This window comes from Mustela putorius, unplaced genomic scaffold, assembly GCF_011764305.1.
Source record: "Mustela putorius furo isolate JIRA1106 unplaced genomic scaffold, ASM1176430v1.1 tig00000596_pilon_pilon_pilon, whole genome shotgun sequence".
NCBI classification, from domain to species: domain Eukaryota; kingdom Metazoa; phylum Chordata; class Mammalia; order Carnivora; family Mustelidae; genus Mustela; species Mustela putorius.
This window is the reverse complement of record NW_025421428.1, coordinates 11,735,219-11,757,175: the sequence shown is the minus strand read 5'-3', so window position 1 is coordinate 11,757,175 and position 21,957 is coordinate 11,735,219. Positions and strand designations below refer to the sequence as shown.

The 21,957-nt window shown below is 54.9% G+C and overlaps 2 protein-coding genes across 3 annotated transcripts in view; one reads left to right on the top strand and one right to left on the bottom strand.

The window, feature by feature from the left end:
• LOC101689621 (pyroglutamylated RFamide peptide) lies at positions 1-756 on the top strand. Its single transcript, XM_045082606.1, has one exon. It carries the CDS (start codon positions 1-3, stop codon positions 409-411), a length of 411 nt encoding a protein of 136 aa, XP_044938541.1. The 3' UTR covers positions 412-756.
• A 5,020-nt stretch (positions 757-5,776) lies between these two features.
• ABL1 (ABL proto-oncogene 1, non-receptor tyrosine kinase) overlaps positions 5,777-21,957 on the bottom strand; it is a 133,648-nt gene continuing 117,467 nt past the window's right edge. For both annotated transcript variants that reach the window (XM_004757105.3, XM_045082604.1), the window contains exons 5-11: positions 19,116-19,200; positions 18,215-18,392; positions 15,991-16,175; positions 13,640-13,792; positions 11,941-12,030; positions 11,480-11,644; positions 5,777-9,396 (exon numbers count right to left, since the gene is read on the bottom strand). In XM_004757105.3, the coding sequence (XP_004757162.1) occupies positions 7,679-9,396; positions 11,480-11,644; positions 11,941-12,030; positions 13,640-13,792; positions 15,991-16,175; positions 18,215-18,392; positions 19,116-19,200 (2,574 nt within the window). In that variant the 3' untranslated portion in view covers positions 5,777-7,678. The remainder of the gene's footprint in view (positions 9,397-11,479; positions 11,645-11,940; positions 12,031-13,639; positions 13,793-15,990; positions 16,176-18,214; positions 18,393-19,115; positions 19,201-21,957) is intronic.

Sequence of the window (21,957 nt, the reverse complement as noted above, 5' to 3'; positions counted from 1 at the left end):
ATGATAAGCCCACGCGCCCTGCCGTGCCTCCTCCTCCTGCCGCTGGGTGCCTGCCTTCCTCTCTTGGACAGAGAAGAGCCCGCTGCCACCGTGGGAGGTGTCAGAGGCGGAATGAGCTGGGCCGACCTGCCCGGGGGATACCGCATGCTCCCCCCACGGGGCTCCCCTGGCTGGCCGGGGGCCCCACAGCCACACGGCCTGCTGGTCATGGCCAAGGAGCTGCAGGTGTCGGGCCAACGGCGCCCTGGCTTCACGTTCCGGTTCGGGAGGCAGGATGATGGCAGCAAGGCTACTGGCTTCCTCCCCGCAGACGGCGAGAAGGCCAGCGGCCCTTTAGGGACCCTGGCCGAGGAGCTCAGCAGTTACAGCAGGAAAAAAGGCGGCTTCAGCTTCCGCTTCGGCCGGCGGTGAGGGGGCCGGGGCGTCCGTGGACCCTCCCGGCTACCACTCCCCCTCCTGTCTTCTCCTTGAGCCCGAAAGATCAGGATACTAAGAAGGCAAGGGGATGCCTGTCATGAGTTCTTAGCAGTAGGATCACTTAGTGGGCACCGAGGAAAAGACCGGATGGGATCCAAAAGGAGGTGGCCCAAAGCAAGCTGCACCCCTGGGAAGAATGTGGACAGGCAGGGCCAGCGGTGTGGGCTCCAGGCTGAAGGCAGGGGGCTGCTGATGGCAGTGGGTAATCCAAGTTTTGACAGCCTCCACGGGGACGCCTGCCGCTGACATCCACAGTGCAACTCGGAGTGAACGCGTCCCACCGGGTAGAGAGGATGGTTCTGAAAGTTAAAGAAAAAAAAATCTTGTTCCCCATCCCGTTAACACAAGATCCCTCTGGCAAGAAAACCCCACTGCGGTGTCGAGATGTCATTCGGAACCGGCTGCCCGTTCCCTTCTGGTAACTGTCCTCGGTGGCGCCGTGTGTGCGGAGCCTGCAGTCTAGCGGGAGACGAGCAAGGAAGGGATTCATTTTGCTGGAGCAAGGTTGCCTTTCAAATGTTCGGAATATGAATGTGTTGTGTGTATCTTTTGAAATAAAAGTTGTAACTGCAAAACCACAATGGAAGGCCCACCTGGCTCTTGCCTACAGGTCCTCTGGGCCCCAGCAGTTCTGTTTTCCTGAGCTGCCACTGCCTCCGCTCCGGGGAGATGGAGCTCGTGCTGCCTGTATCCACACCTGTCCCGGCAGCCCCTTAATTGGCAGTTGGTAAAATACCCACGGTGAAGGGTAGAGGGAAACACAATACGGGGTGCATTTTCCTCCTGCACTCGATGGCTCCTTCCCTGGTTTTCTCAAAGCAAAGAGCATTCTGAAAACAACTTCCCCACCCCAGGGGAGGCCAGCGCTCAGCCTGGAGTGGCTGCAAGCCCGGGGCAAGGAAGAGCATCTCTTTCGGGCGCTGCTCTGCCGTGTCCCGCATCCCGCCCCGTGTCGGCTACGGCGGTCGGATGCTGCTCACTCCCAGGCTGGCTCCCACCGCTGAGATGAGAACCTGGATTGATGTTACTATAGCAACATCTCCCCTCCTTCCTTCAAGCTGCTGCTTGGCCCTGTTCACAATTGAATAATTTTCCATTGAGCTGTCACAATTAATTGGTGGATTTTTATTAGCCTTTTAGAACCACACTGGGTTGGGCCCAGCTTGGCACCTTGGAGCATTTCACAGTGTTTTCCATTCTATTAGTGACTTACCTTCCCCGGTAGCAGCTCTCAATCCCCGGCAGCCAGAAAGCCACTTTATTAAGGGGTGACAGATCGGAGCTACAAAAGAGCCAAGCTGACTGGGAGTGCGGAAATTGGGTGGTAGAACGGGCCGGGAAGACAGGAATCAGAACATCACCTCATGTTAAAGCGAGCTGCCTTCTCCCGGAGCTCCTCACTGCTTCTGCCCCACGCCTGGGCACACGGGCCCCACCGGGAGAGGGGCCAGACAGCGACACCGAGCCTGGGAGGCATGTCATCATACTCTTTGGCCTCCATCTCCGTCCAGGGAAGGGATGAGCCAGGATGCCTCCTGCTATTGTGACAGTCTGATGGGGACAGAACACATCCCAGGGTCTTCGTCTGTTGATAAAAGAGGCAGACACTCAGCCCTCAAGCCACAGAGGGCAAACCTCAAGAAAATGAGTCCCAGCGTGTCCACAAAGGGCAGCTCCAGCTGTGAAGAAAGTGGCCAAGTGAAGGAAGTGCGATCCTAGCTCAGGCTCTCACCCGGCTGTGCTCACCTCCACTTTGTTGGGAGGGGGGCCGGGCATTGGGGGTGGGGACCGCAAGCTGGATCACTCCGCCCTCTGCTCATTCATATAGAGAGAAGCCAGAGAACGGGCTCGTGGAAAGACCAGGCGAGACAGGACACACCAAAGGCCAAGGGCAGAGGGACGCTCTGCAGCCGGGTCCCCGGGTGAGCCTCACCTGCCCATTTCTCCTCTTAGAACAAAAGGAGCCGCCTCTGTGGTCACCGATTACAAGAACTTGGAGGTCACCGAGGATGAGATGCTCCCGCACGTGTTTACACACACTTTGGGGACATACTGGCTGGTTTCTAATTTCGTAGGATGAGATTAACCTCAGAGAAATCAGAGATAAAGCAGGGGGTTGGGCCTTCAGGAGAGTGGCTATCCTGTCATTAGACTTTCATCATTCAGCAGCAATCAACGACTAAGTTATTCCTTCCAGTTGCTTGTACATTCGAGCTCAATAACCCTGAAAATCCAAACGATCCAACTGTTAAGGGCATTGCTCTGTTAAGTCCTTCCTGCTGTACCTGGCTACCTCGCCTCTTTAACCCTCGCTCGACCCCAGCAAGGCTTGCTTGAGGTTTGGGGGCCTGTCATGCCATCCCCGCACCCTCTTGGTGGGTAAGATCACCTTCTAGATTAGGGAAGGTGAGTCTCCTCGGAAAACCTTGACTTGGCCAGCACAGATTAAGCTCCCCTGGGCAGTCTGGGTTCACCCCACCTGGCGTGGCAATGCTGTCTCCCCCAGTCCAGGCGCCGGAGAGCTGTCTGCACCCTTTCACTGTTGACACAAGACACACACAAAAGCCTTCCTCTTGGGGTGCAGATCTAAAAGCTATTTAGCTATTAAACTGCCGGGGAATGTTTTTGCTTGAATTTTCCCATGTGTTTGAAATATTCCTAAAAACGTGTAAGAAAGAAAGAGGCTCATGGGGCAGCAAGTCACCTAGCAGCTGTCCTAGTAAACAAGCCACCAGCTCGTCCCTTGTCCCGGGGCTGGAGACACTGGATGACTGAGTCCACTCAAGACCCCAACCCAGAAAAAGATGCTGTCACCCTCCAGGCAGGGGGCTGGGGTCCCGCCCAAGAGGGTGGGACAGTCACAACGGTTGCTCAGTGTTGTCCCACCGGGTGCCTCTTGTGCCAAGAACATTTAAAAATCGACTCCTCAGGACACTCAATCTGGGATCTCTTGCAGCAAATCCTGACACCGGCGAAGCTGGGCTGTCTCTAAGTCTTGACTTCTTCTACTCCATGATAGAGGGAGGAGCCGGACTCTGGAGCAAGCTCTGCTGGTCATGCTGGGGCCATCTGCACTGCCGACAAGTTGGTCCGGCACAGCCGGCGTATGGTGGCATGTGTGACCTCGGGCAAGCTGCCTCACATCTCTGAGTCTCAGCTTCCTGGCATGTTAAATGAGGACAGGGACAGAACCTCCCTCATTAAAGAAACAGAGGGTTTCAGGTGGTCACACAAAGCACATCTGTAGTGCACAGCTTCTGCATACGAGCTGTAATTTTAAGAAAACGCTCACTGAGGGGCGCCTGGATGGCTCCGTCAGTTAAGCATCTGCCTTCGGCTCAGGTCATGATCTTGGGGTCCCGGAGTCGAGTCCTGCGTCAGGCTCTGTGCTCAGCGGGGAGTCTGCTTCTCCTTTTGTTCCTCCCCCTCCTTGCTCAGGCTCTCGCTCGCTCTCTAACGAATACAAGCAAACACCTCTCATTGAAATCTGACACACTTGGAGAATGTGCTCCAGTTCTGAGTGTCCAGTTCAGTAAACTGTCCCCAAGTGATACACCCGTCAGTCAGTGTGACCGAGACTAGGAAACGGAGCACCATCTGCTCCCCCGAGCTCCCCTGCGCCCCAACCAGGCATGACCCTACGTCCTGACTTCCAACACCAAACCACAGACCAATGTGCTGCTTTAAATAGATGGAAGCTTCTGGCAGCACTACCAACTGTCTGGCTGCTCCTGCTCACGTTGCACTGGCGAGGCTTATGGACACCGGGCTGTGATGAGTTCGTCTGTCTCCACTGCTCGCCCTACCCCACCCTGCAGGCACCTGCCACGCGGCGCTCCTCCTGGCTGTTTGCGCTCCGTGCTCTGTTGGTGCTTGCTCGCTCCCATTCGGACATTTTGGCTTGTGTTTCATTCTGACGACAGTGACAGCAGCTGCTAGCCCAGATGGCAGGCCTGACCCCGCTCCCCGGCTCTGGACCTCGAGGGCAGGCCTCACAAGGCTCGGAAGGCCACGTATGCACCTCTGTGCTCTCTCCTGGGGCCGCAGCCAGGTGCGCCAAGTTCTCCAGGGCTTCTGTGGCCTACCCAAGTGGCGAACCGCTGTTCCAGAACAGCCAGACCCAAGAAAGTTTCGGAAGCATGAGCAGCACACGCAAAATTTCTAACTGAGAGAAGACGCGTATTTCCCATGGGCACAGCTGCCACGGTGACTGGCACATGCCACCACGCCCAAGCCATGACAACCCGTAACCTCACGGCTGGGTGTCAAGAAAATGGGGTAACACGCTCTGCCCAGGAGGTGCCGTGAAGTCTCAGGGACCGGCCTATGTCTGGCACGGAGGGAGCAGCCATCGGTGGTGGCGGTCATCGTAGTCACTCTGCGTCTTCTTTCCAACTCAAGAGTTGTCCCTTGAGGTGACGCCCCTGACCCGGTTAACAGGGAGAAGGCCTTGCAGCCCCTCGGCGCGCGTGCTCCGCGAGGTCCCAGCACCCAGCCCGGGGCTGCGACCTCACCTCCCCTGCCTGACGGGCTGCGCCGCCGCGCTGAGCTCCCACTGAGCCGTGCTTCTCACCATGCTTTGCTGAGCAGATCTGGATCCTCTGACAAGTCTGCCGCCTAATAAGTATCATTATCACACAGCGCGACTTACTTCCCTGACTTCCACTTTCCAAGCTGTCAGCTGGTGCTAAATGGAGGCCCCGATGGGGAAAATGGCCTCACGGACCCCCCTCAGTCCCCTCGGTGGGGGGCTGGGAGAGGACACGGCCCGCCGGGTGGCATTTCCATCACCCTGAGGCCAGCATCCCCACCCCTCCTCCTGTACGCAGAGAAATAAGACCCGGGGTGCGTGGACCACAGCGAGCAAGGGGTGCTTCGGGGCCGGGGTGGGGGGTGGGGAGCGGGGAGCGCAGGAAAGCACACCTGTGGAGGGACTAAGGCTTCCGGCCCAACGGAGTCCAGGATGCCGCCTCCCCACTTCAGTGATGCTGTGACAGCCTGACAGCGGGCACAGCCCTTGGACTCTTCCTTTCCCACATCAGTCAGATGTGGCCCCCCCCCGGTGGCAGAGCCCACTCCCAGGGCTGCCGGCAGAATCGGTGTCAAGAGCACAAGAAGGGCCTGAGACCAGGGCAAGGAGACTGCTCTCGGGAGGCGGAGGAAGATGCGAGATTCGTGCTGCAGCCCCGCCGCCCAGCCTCCGGGTCCCCCTGCAGGGAAACAGGGACCCCGGCCCCCCCACCACACGCACACCACGGCTCAGAACAACAAGGAGAAAGTACAGACCAGAGCAATCTGCCCGAGTTCTAATGTTGTAAACATTTATTTAAAAAATACTACAGAAAGATGTGGATTCAAAAACCACAGAATCATATACAGAAACAAAATGTATGCGACAAAAAAAAAAAAAAGACAACTAGAAGCATTTGAGAAGAGAGAATAGTGGAAAACTATTTACATGTCATTTATAAAAGAGTGTAATATCAACGTATAAATGTAAAATATAGTGGCAAATCATGTGAACAAAGAGGCCAGTACCTCATGGAAACACGCAGTTGAGGGAACCCAGGGGGTCCGTTCTGCTTTGTCCGAAAGGCCGCTGGTGGTGTTCGAGCGCCTCCCCCAGTGTGTGCAACACGGGAGGCTGGGGGGGCGAAGAGGTGACGCGCTGTGAGGACAGCGGAAGTTGATCCAAACGAAACAGTCTCTACCAGGGAAATAAACTACAAGTCTAGGTGAGGAGCATAAAAATGGGGCCCGTGTGCGGTCACGGTGCGAGGAGGTGCGCACCCCTGGGGGTGCGAGGTGGTTCTTCCTCCTGGGCCTGCTGAGAGGCCCAGGCAGGTGCCTGCCCACTCTTCAGTAGCTGCTCCAGGTCAAGCTCAAGACGGCCCGGGCTTCTGCCCCACAAGCCTGGTCCGGGGCCGCCTGGGGAGAGTAGACAAAGGCCTGTTCTTCGAGACACATTCTGGGGCTTCATTTGATCGCGGTCTTCATGCCTGATAACCCCAGCAGAAAGGGGGGCTACGTGTTGCTCATGGCGATTCAACGGGACGTCTGCCCCTTCGTGCACGGCCAAAAGGGGCTTTTGGCTCCACAGTCTTTTCCTCCCAGGTGCTGGTGGCCGACGGCAGGTGCTGGTGGCCGACGGCAGGTCCTGCTGTACCACAGGGGGCTGGGCTGAGGGTGGAGCCACAAAATCCTTCCAGAACTCCAGACAACTAAGGACTGGCTTGTCGCACAGGAAAAGAGCTCTGCATGCAGAGGAGTAGAAGGGAGCAGGACGGCACCGGTCAGAAATCAAGACCCAGTGCTGCTTCTGGGCACCTGGAAACCTGAAAGGAAGGTGTCCTGGGCCCAAAGCAGGCCTCCCTAGGCCCAGCCCCAGGCCACCCGGGCGCCAGCTGTTTACCCCGATGGCCATCCGTCCTGCCTCCCGTACGCTGGTACTCTGGACTGAGACCCTGCTACTAAGACTCCAGCTTTCCGTCCTGGGTGAGCAGTGCCTGTCACGAGACAGCAAGGCGCCGAGAATGGCTGGCAAGGACAGTCGCCCACACCACGGGCCCCTCAGCTTCCCCACTGTCCCGGGACCCAAAGGCCGGTTGGTTAGCACCCTGTTTTACGCCCCCCCCCCACAAATCAAGAGGTGACCTTCACACGAGGAAACGTGAGGGCCCCAGCGCCTGGCAGCAACGGAGGACAGAGTGACCAGCCAGCAGCACTTTCCAGGATGGAGTTCTGGAAACGCGTCTTCAGGGCAGGAGGCACAGTAAGAGGCATGCATAGGCTCCTTCCGCGTGGTAAGTGGAGGGGACAGTTCCTAGGCCTTGGTGACAAGATTCCTGTTCAGGGTACTCGTTCTTGGGGTAAATGGAGGAGAAGGCAGAGCCAGAGGAGAAAAAAAGAAATACTCATCTGCTTTCCCACCTGGCCCAAAGAGCTCAGTTTAAGTCCACAGATAGAACTCGGCACAGAGGAGGCTGAGGAGCCCGGGCGGGGGAGGGGGAAAGTGCAGGAGGACAGCTGGCGCAAAACATAGGTAGTAGGGCTGTGTTCCACTGTGACCTTTGGCTCCGTCCAGCACGGCACTCCTGGGCCAACGTCCCAACTCACGGATCTCGTGTCAGCCACCATGGCAGGCGTGGGGAAGCCCTTAGGCACGGCCGGTGGCTCCGGCTGCCCTGACGCCTGGCTCCTGCTACCTCTGTACGATGTCACTGATCTCTTTCACGGAGCTGAGGAGTTTGCTGAAGTCCTGAGTGGCCGCCGGGCCGCTGCCTGCTGTCGCCGGGCAGATCTGAAGCTCCCGGAGATTATTCTCCAGTTTGTTGATGGCCTCGCGGAAGGCAAACTTGTTCCTCATTTGCTGGATGGAATCCACATAGCTCACGCAAAACGTGTAAAGGTTCTTGCCGGCTTCGAGCACGGCGCTATGGCTGGCCATCTGCTCAGAGTTCTTGGAGATGGCCAGGCACAGAGCCTCCGTGCCGTCCAGGACCACGCCCTTGGTGATGGTGCCACTGGCGATCCGCTCTGGAGGCTGGCGGGTTTTCCGAAGAGACACACGGGTTGATATGAGCGGGATGAAGGCAGTGGAGGCTGGCTGGTCTCCGGCCAGGGCAGAAGATGCTGATGGCGAGGCGGAGGGGGCGGGAGCTGGGCTGGTTGGGGTCCCTGCCGGCTTGCTGGACGACTGTGGCTTTGGCATGGACGGAAGCCCAGGCTTTTTGACGCCTTCTCCCAGTGGCCCGGGCTTGACGGTGTCACTGTTCACAGCATCCACAACCATGGCCGCGGCTTTGGCTTTCCCACCAGCGCCGGCCTCCCCCGCTGCTTCCTGGCTCTGGCTCTGAGAGGGCTTCCCGGCTTTCCCAGCGGAGGCCGGTGGCGGGGGCGGCGGGACGGGCTTGAGCTTGGACAGCTTCCCCTTGTCTCTCCCTGGGGACTCGGAAGAGGGCTTGTGCCTCCTCGCTCTGGGCTCCTCAGTGGGGGCTTTGCCGGCCCCCCCAGATGCTCCTGGCCCTGCTCGGCTGGTGGCAGGCACCGGCTCAGCTGCGACAATGGTCCCCAAGGCACCGGACTTCCCGACCTCGTCCTTGTGAGGAAGGCCAGAGGAAGAAGCCCCTGCGACCTGCCTGCGGAGGAGTTTTGGAGTCAAACTGGGCGGGCTGGAGCCCGGGCTGGCCTCCCCGGCGTCTCTGAAGACCTCATCCGCTGCGTCCTCGGTCTTCTTCACCAGCCTGGGTGGGGGAGTCACCGTGCCTCTGGTCACCTGGTCGGACCTGTTCTCACTTGCCCGCTTCCGAGGCAGAGCTGGCTTCTCGCTTTTGTGCCCTCCAAATGTGGACGAGTCGAACTGCCTCCCCGTGGACTGCAGATCGCGTGGCAGTGTGACAGACCTCCACTCTGTGTCCTTGGCCCCGTGGGGCACGCAGGAGGCAGAGCAGGACCTGAGGAAGCGCTTGCTGGCGCTGCTGCCGCTCTCCTCCTCGCTGGCTGCCAGGCGGCCGCTCGTCAGTGTACTGGACTTTTTCCACAGGTGGGGAGACCGGAAGCCTGCACCTCCTGACTCCCGGAAGGCTCCGTTGGGGACGCCAGCCCTGCTGCTGGGTTTTGGGGACTTGGCTGGCTCGGCGGCGTCCGAGGGTGTGAGGACTGGCGCCCCATTGCTGGTTTCTCGGCCCTCTTCCTCGCTGGTCGCCTTGCGCTCGGGCTGGCCGTCCATCTCCCGGAAGGAGCTGCTGCGTTTCGGGGGGGTTGGGGCTGTTTTCTTCTTCTTCTTGATCAAGGCACTGAACAAGTTGGTCTTTTTGTCTTTGGGGAGAAGGCGCTCATCTTCATTGAGGCCGCCATACTGGGGACCTCGTTCTTTTCGAGGGAGCAGTGGAGACACAGGAGGCTCGTGGTCCAGAGGCTCTGAAACACAGCGGGGAGAGTTTGAATGCCTCCAGACCAGAGGCTTCTTTGTTGAGGGGAACCTGGTGCTGGACCCTGTTCTCTACAGAGCAGCCGCCAAGGATCTGGGCTCTGGTAGGCCTGCACGTGAGCGCCGGCTCTGCCATTCCCCAGCCTTGGCCCGGGCCAGGGACACGTCTGCGTGTACCCTCAGCTCTCTCACATATGAAATGGAGAACAGAACGCACCCGCAGTGTCGCGGAGCGAACGTAACTCAGTGAGCGTAAAGCGTCCATCCCAGCTACTGGCATGTAGCCTCTCACTGACTGCTGTCACCACTGTTAATGTCTTCAGGAAAAGTGTCTCTTTTCCCTAAGGACAGCAGCACAGAAAGCTGGGCCCCTCATCCCTGCCCCGGGGCTTCCTTGACAGCACAGAGTCCCCCAGTACCATTCCCTAGCACATAAAAACCGTGACAGGGCTGAGCAAAGGGTCAAGCCCCGGGCCTCTCGGGCCTGCCATTTGAGGTCCTAGGAGGTGAGGTCCGAAGGGAAGGGGCCATGCACCACGGTGACAATGGGCTACTATGCTTGGCGAACAAGAAGGAGTGACCTTTACACATTTTAAAATGGGCATTCTTTATACGTGAATAATAGCTCCCAAGAAATCTTTCTGGTGTTGCCAAGCTCCCGGCTGGTGAATGACAGACTTCTCCCTCTGAGGGCAGCTGGGAGGAGCGGCTTTGTGTCAGTGCCCAGAGCAGCACAGAGGACGTCTACAACTGGAGCAGAGGTACAAGGGGGCGCCTGTCAGAACACCAGGGGGCACGCAGGACACCTGACTCAGAGGACGCTGCGGACCTCCAAAACTTTAATCCAGCGGAAGAAGTTGAAGAACGTGAAATCCTAATGAATTATGCACCGCTCTAGTTCAATGCTGAACAGCTAATTGACACTCTCGGCTCACCACGAGATTACATATCAAAACACCCCTCAGATGAATACTGATGGGCATAAATGAACATGATTGCTTATCACTGGGCTTTTAATAAGCCTGAAGTTCCCACAGCGGCCTCTCCCCATCCCCACTGCTCAGCTACCTGAAATCCTGACAACTAACAGAAGGACACAGGCCCGAGCTTCTGGAGAGTCTATAGGCCACAGACTTCAAAAGTGGGTGAGCAAGACAATCGGGGGTGTGGAAAGAAAACTCTGTAATTTGGATTTTTTAACATAAACCTTCTAAGTGTACATTTCTGCTGTATTTTATAAAACACGTGTCTGGGCATAGTACGCGTACACACCTAGACTCATGTGTGACCTTTTTTTTTTTTTTTAACTAATATGGGTACACGAGAAGAAGTATTTGGGAATCGTGCTATGCCTAAATATCTCGTTGTTCTGGCTTTGTCCTGCATCTCCCCACTCACTCATCAGTGGACCATGAGAGCTTCCCCCAGGAGCCTCCACAAACCCGGCTTCCAGGGTTCTGCTGGGAGAGCAGCAGCTGCTGCACCAGAGCAGCCGAACTCAAAGGACAGCAGGGCGCGGGGGGCTGCGGGAGCACTGGTTGGTGCCGGCGGGGGTTACTCCTCCCGACACCCGGAGACTCCTGGGCACCGCTGCCACCTCCCGCAAGCAGCTAGGGAACGGGGGCCGCCAGTCTTTTCTCAGAGACCATGTGTGGACACTGGCGCTGCGCTGCGGGTGTCCCCTGGCTCCGTCAGTTCTAGGGAGCTTTCATTCCGCACTTCGCAACGAGCTGCTCTTCGTTTGGTTCAATATTTATTATTGTTCCGGCGCCCGCAAAAGCAACCACCAATGCCGTGAATAATACATGAAAAGGCGGGTTTGTTCTCAGTCGGCTTCATAAGCACCTGTGCCCACCTGACCAGAGTAACTGCTGAAGCCGGCGGTTCCTAAGGACTCCCAGAAGGAGGGGCACGACGCTGTGTGGAGGGGAGAGCCTTCCACTTTTCAAAGCTGGATCACTAACGAGGAATTTGCCTGCCCTCTGTGCAGGCTCTCTTACTGCTTCCCATCTGCCTGTACTGGCCCTGAGGGGGTGGACGCCCCTGGGTGTCTGCTGGGGGCAGGGGACGTACCGGTCTCTCCCGGGCCCTTGGAGTGGGGCGTCTCAGGCACCTCAGTGGGGTCTTTGTGTTCCGCAGCTCTCCTGGAGGTTCTGGTCTTGGTGGGCAGCTCCGGGGCCTGCAGCAAAGTACTCGCAACCCCTCGCACACCTTGCTTCCCCAGTTCCTTTTCCACTTCTATGAACAAAACCCACACCAAAAATCAGCAGCCATCAGTAATGGTGTCAGTTTGGTATGCTGGTGTTTTCCGTCTTTTTCTCCCCCTCGAGTAAGAGAGCTCATTCATGCACAGTTACAGAAGAGATACAGATACTGAGAAAATCACCCTCGGTACTTCTCAGAGTCCGGCATGGCTGCAAGACAGCTCCACGCCCAACACCTCTGCCCAGCTCTCTGGTCTCAGAGAACTCGCTGTCCCCTTCCATTCCAACCTCTCACCCCACTGCAGGCACCCCCAGGAATGGGCACTTTACCATCTGATATGCTGGATTCCTGGAACATCGTCTCAAAGGCTTGGTGGATTTCAGCAAAGGAAGGCCGGTCGGAGGGATTCCACTGCCAACCTGGACACACGAAAAACAGTCAGACCATGCATGAGGCCCTGCTAATAAGCGGGGGTCTAGCAGTTCTTAAGGAAAGTCTGGTAATGAAAGAAGCACCCCAGGGATGCCCGGGTGGCTCAGATACGGCTCTGCCTTTGGCTCAGGTCATGATCTCAGGGTCCCGGGATTGAGCCCCACGGCAGGCTCTCTGCTCAGCAGGGAGTCTGCTTCTCCTTCTCCCTCTGCCCCTCCCACTCGTGCTCTCTCAAATCTTAAAAAAAAAACCCAAAAAACCCAAAAAACCCAAAAAAACCCCCAATCCTGCTAACCATGTTTTGCTGTGACAAGTTAAAGTGACAAATGTCACTGTGTCCTATTACAGACATTAAGAATTCAAAAAGACTTTAGATATTGGCAGGAATATGGATTGTAAAGCCCCAGAGAGATGTGACAGCAAGAACTACATTTATAAGTCTTTTCCCCAGCCCCACTCTAACAAGTGCAGAGAATCACTAAGTCAAACGGCTTGCTTTCTAGTTCACCCTTACTTCTGGGTTATCAAAGTCTGAACTCCTTATCAGTAAAGAAATGTTAATTAAGACAAGATTAACACAAGGATTTTTTTTTTTTTTTTTTTAAGTAGGCTCCATGCCCAGTGTGGAACCCAATGTGAGACTTAAACTCAGGACCCTGACATCACGACCTGAGCTGAGATCAAGAGTTGGATGCTTAACCACCTGAGCCACTCAGGTGCCCCAAGATTAATGTGAGGATTAGGGACTGATAAAGCCCCATGTTGGTGAGAACAGTTACTCTCCTACACTTCTGGTGGGAGAAGTGGTACCTTTTTTTGGGGGGGTACCTTCCATGGAAAACAATTTGGTAAAACCTATCAAAATTTAAAATGCAAATAGCCCTCTGAACCAATGGTTTAACTTTGGTTTTATTTGCTTTATTTTAGAAATACCAGCATAATGCACAGAGGTATACATATAAGAGGGTTCATCCTTGCTTTCCTAGTAATGGCAAAAGCCAAACAAATATGTGAAACAACCAAATGTCTACCAAAATGGTTTTAGATGAATGAATAAGTCATTTAATGGGAAGCTAAACAACTATATAAAAATAAGGGGGTGGGGAGAGGGAGAGATACCTTTGAAATGCGGACCAAAAGATAATGCCTGTCACACAGCTACGTGCAAAAAAAAGTTGAGGGAATGATCTTATATAAATATATACATAATAAAACCAACTAGCTAGACGTCAGCGGAGCATGTGCCTACTACAGCAGGATATTCGAAGGCAGGGCCTAGGAATTTGTATTTATTAATAAGAAATCCAAGCTTGGAATCCATCAATCCCATTTTTGCATTAAAAAGAAACCAAAACCCCCCTCCCACGTAATCGCTACGTGTAAACAGTGGGTACAGAAGCGCGGAGGACAGTCTGGGTGAGTGTGGACCTAACAGCCACACTGGCTGCTTCTGGAGAAAGTGGATCGAGAGAGGCAGGGAAGGAAGGGGAGCACTCGCACGGGGCGCACACACTCTCGCGCGGCCCCTCACACGGAGCCCGCACGGAGCCCACACGGCCCCCACACGGCCCCCTGGCACCACTGGGCAAGGCTCACACGCTCGCATGAGTCCGTGGACCTTCTCCGGGCAGCCTTCCGGACGCTCCATGCGGTAGTCCTTCTCCAGCAGCTCATACACCTGGGACAGGTCAATTCCTGGGTAAGGTGACATGCCATAGGTGGCAATTTCCCAAAGTAATACTCCAAAAGCTACGAGAAAAAAGAAAGACAGAGCTTGTTGAAGGTGTATGAAATGGAACTCTCCTGCACTTAAAACTGGCTAAACCTAGGTAGCGCACATGAGAATTCCGCCCTCAGAAGCAGCCCAGGGACATCCTGCTAGGCTCTTAATGACCAACAGCCCAGAACAGAAGGAGACGTTCAGTTAACACCCTCCCCACTCCACAACGAGCTCAATGCGGGGAAGAAACTGGGTTGATCAGCCCTGCCAGTGTCTCTGATGTAATGAGACCACCGTGCTGGGATTTACGGTGGAGGACCCCGACGGCTGGAAGTCAAGAGGCTATTTCTACTCCTAGCTCTGAGATCGGCTAGCTAAGTGTCTAAAACAAGCCTCCTCTCCTCTCTTGTGTACAGTATCCTCTCCAAGGCCCCTTCTAACTCCAAACAGTTCATAAAAATCATGTAAAACTGGGACACCTGGGGGGCTTAAGTGGTTAAACATAGGACTCTTGACTTCAGTTCAGATTAGGATCGCAGGGTCATGAGATCGAGCCCTGTGTGGGCCTTCATGCTCAGTATGGAGTCTGCGTGGGATTCTCTCCCTCTTGCCTCTTCCCCCACTGGTGCACAGGACTCCTTGGAGAAATGGGTGATTCAGGTCCAGGACATGGAACGGACCGGGAATATCTTTATGGCCCCAGACGGACACTGTTAACGACTACAAGGGTTTTGTCAAAAGGACCAGGAGCAATCTGCAGTTCCCACTGGCCATATAAGAGACAAAGTATCAAGAAGAAAAAGAACTGCAGTGGGTTAAAACATAGTCAACCATGTCACATCTATATTTTATATACACCTATATCATAATAGTGTCACAAAAGAAAAAACCCCCAAATCTACTTGGTCATCACTGGAAGGCATTAAAACACCAACTCGTCTGTGTGAACATGGGTGAACAACAGCAAGGAAGCGAACGATGCTGCTTTTTCTAAACGAACTGTACCCCCGAGTAACCAAACAGCAGAGGAGGGTTTCTTCTTACAGAAGCGCCGAGCTAACGGGTGAATGAGGAGTGGCAGAATTAGAGCAGCACCACTCCGCAACCCCTAACAGATCAGCAGATCTAGGCACTGGGTATCAGGAGCTGTAAAATCACACGGGAGGGATAATGGAGCCCAGCACTGGCTTGATTAAACAGCACACGATGGCGCATGACGCTGTCCTGCTGAAAAGAAGTCAGACCCAAGGATGACCCGGTGGACCAGCCACAGCTGCGCACATACCAGGAGTACGGAAGACAGAGGAACACACTGAATTACAGCGCGGGATGCGGTGTGGGAGACGTGGAAGGACCCAGGAGGGGGTTTCTTTAACAAACAGACAGCAAAGGCCGTGGAAAGACGGGGTGGGAGCTTAGACCGGACAGCACAGAGGGCGCACCGACCGCCTGCCTGGTGTGAACAGTGCTCAGATCTCAGCTCAAGCAGCTGGGAGAAGTAGGACTTTTACGGCTCAGCTGGAAATGCAAACGCTGACTGCATCGTGATACTCAGGAATTACTGTCAATATGGGGAGGAGGGGCACTGTGGCTACAAGAATAAAGAGCCATCTTTGAGAGACTCCTACTGAAATATTTATGAACAAAATCATACGCTATCTGGGATCTGCTTCAAAACCGTTGGGGCGGGGGCGGGGTCAAGGCTGCAGGAGAACCACGACTGACGGCCAGGAAGGGGGGTGATGTGTGCACGGGGCCCACGGTGCAACTCCGCCTTCTTCAGTGGATGCTTACGACCTGCCACAATAGGAAGTTCTTGAACAAAACATCTAAGTACTGGCAGGTGAAGCTTCCAAGGGCAATAATCTATTTAAAGCCCAAACCAAACGACACGGCCTTCCCTGCTCAGAGGACCCTGTGTGCCTGCAGGGCTGGCTAACTGCCCCTGCAAACCCAAGGAGCACGCTTCGGATGAAGGCGGTGAGTTAGTGGGGGAGAAAAAAAGTTAAGCTGAATTATTTTGGAAGAAAACACTGGCTTTTACTTCACCTTGGAGAGAAAACAGGAGTAAAGACTATCAAGTGAGAAAAAAATAAAAAATTCAGGAATAAAGGAAAAGAAGTGAAGGAGCAAGAAAGAGGTAGAGAAAAGGCAAGAGGAGTGAGGACAAGAGGAGACGGAGCCGCCCCGGCAGGGAGGGTTGACCGCGAGCAGCAGCAGCCCTTACCCCAGACGTCGGACTTGATGGAGAACTTGTTGTAGGCCAGGCTTTCTGGCGCTGTCCACTTGATCGGGAACTTGGCCCCGGCATGGGCGGTATAGGTATCCCCGGTCATTAACCTGCTCAGGCCGAAGTCAGCCACCTTCACCAAGTGGTTCTCCCCTACCAGGCAGTTTCGGGCAGCAAGATCTCTGGGGAAAGAAAGCGTTTATCCGGGAGTGTGGCCAGCTTTCCCGGCCTCACCAACCCATCACCAGTGATCAAAGGCACGCTCCTGACGGCAGGGTCCAGTCCCCTGGGGAACACGTGTGAGCACCCCACCGGGAGCACGGCTCATCCCTCACATCCGCCTGAGCTCCCACCAAGGTAAGAGGTGCAAGTTCATTACCCTGGGCCACCGTTACCCTCATCCTTAAATGAAGCTGATCACGGCAGCGCCTACTTCTTAGGGCTGTGGTGAGTGGTTGTGAGTTAATATGTAAAGTGCTTCCACTCATGCCTGCACATCTGTGGTCACCAAGGGTCTGCTCGGTTAGGAGAGCTCTATGCCAGGCACGGGGAACAAAGGCATCAGCCAATCCTCAACTTCCATCAGATGGAATCTACACTGGGCCCATCCAGACTTGATAAAGGACAAAATAAAATAAAGCCCACAATTTGTGGAGCCCTAAGAAATAATAACATTGAGGACATGGGGAAATGGAGAGGAGAAGGGAGTTGAGGGAAACTGGAAGGGGAGATGAACCATGAGAGACTATGGACTCTGAAAAACAATCTGAGGGTTTTGAAGGGGAGGGGTAAGCCTGGTGGTGGGTATTAGGGAGGGCACGTATTGCATGGAGCACTGGGTGTGGTGCATAAACAATGAATTCTCATACACTGAAAAGAAATTTAAAAAATTAAAAATTAAAAAAAAAAAATAAAGCCCACAGCATTTCCTCCCAAATTGTGTTTCACACTCTCCTATTTCCTCCTGATGCTTATCCGGACGTATCCTACAAATTCTCTCCTGTATAATCAGCTTCTTCTCGCCTCCTGATTGTCCCAGGGAGGTGGGAGTCTGATATCTGGTCCGTGGATGCTAACCATGAAATCACAAGGCAAAACGGCACGAAGGAATGAGAAGAGGCAGCACCTTCAGGCGATGTCTGCCTAAGATAGCCCGATCACCAGCAATCAGAGGGAAATTAAATGCAGAAGACTTGTGCCTAATAGGATTTTGGTAAAGCATTTTAAGTTCATGAAATGAAAAAGGAGCGGATCTAGCCATGCAAAGCAAACCAGAAGTCAAGAAATCTCAATTTGCAGCCTCAGAGGGTTCACCTTCTTGAGTGACAGGAGCACATGAATCAGGCTCTTGCGCAGCCCCGGAACGCTGTCTTACAAGAAGCGGCCGGCCTTTCACACGTGCTGCTCTTATTCCCCACTACGGAATCTCATGTACGGGCTCCACAGTTGAGGTAATTGGGTAGGAAAGTTCACAGCGGTGGCGTGGAGAACATCGTGTATAAAAGTCACCAGCAAAGCCTGTCAGGCCCTGTCCTGCTCAGGCCGTCATTCTGCTAGGAAGCCATCTCCACCAGCAAGGAATGCGAACACCAAGGTAATTGTGGCACGCTTGAAGGTCAAAACACTCCAGGATTCAAAACAGCAAAGCCGCTTAATTTAGAACTACACATACACAGTACTGACAATCATGGAAACATCCCCGAGCCAGAGGACAGCAAGTTAAGTGGAGAATGAAATGATAATAAAGAGAAAGGAGAGAAACCGCGAAACACAAAGAGCCCGGGCGCTGGCTGTGACCGCGAGCCCGTGTGGGAGCCACGCCGGCCCCCCCGCCAACCCCGGGGGAGGAGGGCATCCCTGACGAGCGCCCACCGCGCTCCGCTTCCCAGGGCCTGATTATCAGGAAGGATGCCTTTGATGAACTTCATTTAGCATTCCACGTCGTCCAAAACGGTGCTGCGGGAAATAGTTCTTAGTGCGGGGATCCACTGCTCAGCGGGCCCAGGGTCCAGGCCTGCTGAGTTGGGTCCTGGATGCATGCGTGAAGCTGGCGAGGCCAGGAACCCAGCGCCTGCCTGTGGTCCACGGCCCACTGTGTTGCCTGCACTAAGGTGAAAGGCTGAGCCCAAAGACCTCGTAAGCTGGAGCTCTCTGTAAAAGGTGGCCGGCCCCATGGCCACTCTGTGGCTCTGCGGGGAGGGCTGCCCCACCAGGCGCCTACCTGTGGATAAAGTTCTTCTTCTCCAGGTACTCCATGGCTGACGAGATCTGGGTGGCCATGTAGAGCAGCACCACGGCGTTCACCTCCTGCCGGTTACACTCCCTCAGGTAATCCAGCAGGTTCCCGTAGGTCATGAACTCAGTGATTATGTAGAATGGGGGCTCCCGGGTGCAGACCCCTGCCAACAAGAGAAACGTCAAGGGCTTTGGTGTGCTGCTCCGTGGCCGAGTGCACCAACCCCGGAAAGGACCACGCAACAGAAAAGGACTCCTGAAATGGATTCTGTCTCTGCCCCTAAATCTGGGACCCAACCTCTGCCACAGTTGCAAGTACTCGTGGCTTGTGCTCACGTTCCTATGGGAGGGACGCGGCCGCGCTCTTCTCTTCCTCTGGGGCCCCTGACCTCCAACAGAAGAGGCTGCCAATAAGCTCAGAGGCAAAGGTCGGGCACACGCCAAACAGCCTACAGCACTGTCAGTTCACTCCCACCACAGGCATGTCTGCTTACAGAGTAACTGCAGTGAAACGACTGGAAATTCTGGTCTCTGAAGCCATTGGAGATTTGCATACATCTGCTTTTAGGTATCGAATTAAAGTAGTAACGTTGCCCCCTTAAGAAAAAAAACAGGAGGCACCTGCATGGCTCAGGTCACGATCTCAGGGTCCTGAGATCGAGCCCCTCACTGGGCCCCATGCTGGGTGTGGAACCCTCCCTCTCCCCTGCCACGCCGTCCCACATCGGCCTCCTTTTTGCCACGGGCTGCGTGCTGGCAGAGGACAGACGCCCGCAGCAGAAATCCTCGTGCTGCAGGCCGCTCACCTCCTTCGCAGCACCTGCAGCACCCGGGGGGGGGGGGGTGTTCAGCGAAGAGGCCCTCTCGCCAGAGCCCCGCGCACTCACCGAGCAACTGCACCAGATTGGGGTGCTTGATCTCTTTCATCACTGCAGCTTCTTTCAAGAACTCCTCCACCTCCATGGTGTCCTCCTGTGGGAAAAAAGGGGGGGGGAGCTGTCTCAGCAAGGACAGTGTTTAAGCGGGAAGCTACAGCTTGAATGGTCAGTACAATCCGGAGCTTCGGCTGCCACCGCGCCAACGGCCACCGGGTGCGCAGGCGGCTCTCCCTTCGGTGCTGACCTTGTGACTTCTTGCCCAGGCCAATAAACAGATGCTGGCCACTGGCTTCTAGGGGCTGCAATGGAGAGGCTGGTTCTACTTCCCTAACGAATAACTGGTTTCCAAGCAGTCCTAAGACACTTCACATTAACAAAAAAACCCCGATGACACAAAAAGATACTGTCCAACCAAAGAAGACCCGCACGTCAAAACATGACAGAAGACACTGCACGGCACAGGATTCTGAGCACGTGGCGGCCCGGGCGCCTTGATGAAGCCATCGCCACCACCCACGAGGCAGATTTCCTCAGGTTCTGAAATAAACCTCCACAGCCCCCGATGATGGCTTCATGAGATCAGGTTCTAGCAAGTTCACCGGATCGAAATGCCATGCGGAGACAGAGGTATCCGCAAATGCCCAGATCTTACCGGAGGCCCTGTCTGCACTTCCTCAGGTGCTCTGGGTCGGGCTCAACTCTGGAGGGCTGCGTGCCCTGCCCCGCACACACCCTGCCCCGCACACGGCGTTGGCCCTACCACGCAGGAGCCTTCTGCGGCCTGCGTCAGGTGAACCTCTTCTGACTTAAAGAACCGATGCCCTCTGGCCACCACAGCGACAAGCAGGTGGGGGCAAATGACCTGGTGTGTCTGTCGCAAGAGGCCAGCTACAAAGTCTAGCAGGAGAAGCAGGGTGCCTCCCTCTAAGTTTCAACATGGAGTCTACGTCTGTCTGGAGAGGAAGGCTCCATGGTGGATGGGAAGTGATCTGGAAAACTAGACTCGCCTGAGAGGAACCCCCTTTTTTTAAAGAGATTTATTTGAGAGTAAGTGAGCGAGAACGCATGTACACACACACGCACACACACACACACACACGTACACAGGGAGGGGCAGATGGAGAGAGAAACCTTAGCAGACTCTCTGCTGAGTGCAGAGCCCACGTGGGGCTCGATCCTGTGACCCTGGGAACATGACCCGAGCTAGAAAAAAGCCGGCAACTTAACCAACTGAGCCACCCAGGTGCCCCTTTATCCACCGTACTTTCAATGTGGCACCTTACACATTGTACCTGTGCCTTGGGAGACAATGAGCTCACGCCCTCACCGCAGCATCACCGAGGCTGCGCCATTCCTGCCGCCCCCGCACGTGCAAAGACTTGCAGAGCACAGGCCATCCTCTGCCTAGCGTGTCCTGGCTGCGGTCACTCATGGTTAAAGCCCAGGCATGACCACTGAGGACACAGGTCAGCCCATTACCACTCAGCTTAGGGTTTCAGGAGGGTGAGACTCAGAAACAATTTATCGCTCCTTAACAACGGTCAGCTACTCTAATGTCAATAAACCACTGCTGTAGTCTCCGCGTCAAGCTCTACGGGGGACAAGAACTCGTCCCTGCCACGGCCCCATTGGCTGTTCAATTCTTCCGAGTCCTCTCTGCTCCTTAACATGCCCTGCAGGCTGTGCCGTTGGTGCGTGGAAGGCTCTGATCCGCCGGGTGACACGCTAATGCCGAGGCTGGAGAGCACACGCCTGCTGGAGTCGGAGAGCCGATGCTGCTCACGTAAGGACCAGGGGCTTTAAGAACCTTGCCTGGCCAGCAACACCTTCAAAACACAGCTGTCAAATAAAGCTTTCTAGACAAGTGGAGTTTTCCTTTTAAAGTGCCACATAATAAACCACCCACAGTGAAATCATTTCACACGTGCCCTTATAGCTACGGACTCTTTTCTGAAAGAACCATGTCTGGTCTGGATCTTGAGAGGCGTGGACATGCAGAAGGAACAAGAGGGCTTTCAAAGGCACCGCGTCCTCTTTTTGTCTGTCTTGCTCTCCCCTCATTCATACACACGCACGTACATGTGTGGTATAAATAATTCCTTGTTTTTTTCTTATAGGACAATTGGCATGAACGTGTCTCCCCCTGCTGGAATCAGGCCTGGTTCAATTTATATAACAGATACTACCAGCAGCCTCAGACTTCTGTAGCTGTATTAAACTGGAAACAACACCGCCCCCCACCCCGTGCTATCCTGTTCTATTCCTTGACTTTAATTTAAAAATCTTCCATCTTTTTTTTGGAAAGGTCTTCCATTTACAGAGTAAAATAAAATGAACTCTGATCAATGAGGGCAAAGCAACAGCGAGTAAAGACTGAGTTCCGGCCTTGTCTATTGGGAGGGCGATGGGCCAGCCGAGCTCTCCTCACGAGGACTGACCGGCCTGGCCCAGATGCACACCAGGGCCTGGCCGGTACAGGGGGTGGTTAAGAGGGTGGCTTCTGAGTTACACAGACCAAGCCCTGCCACGGCGTGGCCATGCTTAGTCACTCACAAGCCAGGTAAGGGAGGTTTCTCGGCATGTCCCCTTCCAGTCCACAAACAGGGAGAAAAGCTGCACCCGCCTCGTGGGCAGGACTCGGCAAGCGGGACCCACTACTGTAATGAAGACAGTCATCTCTGTCCCTGCGATCAGGCTAAATACATTGCTTATATGAGAGACAGGCTGGGTCTTTAGTTAACACTGCTTTTTGGTTTGTGTCTCACAGACACACATTCTCTGGACCCAAGATGTCACGGGTGTTTTCCATCCAGCTTCAGCCTTTCTGCTCACTGGCCTCCCCGCCAGCAGA

What these genes read in the sequence shown, in the direction of transcription:
- LOC101689621 (XM_045082606.1), top strand. Translation starts at nt 1, where the DNA reads ATGATAAGCCCACGCGCCCTGCCGTGCCTCCTCCTCCTGCCGCTGGGT.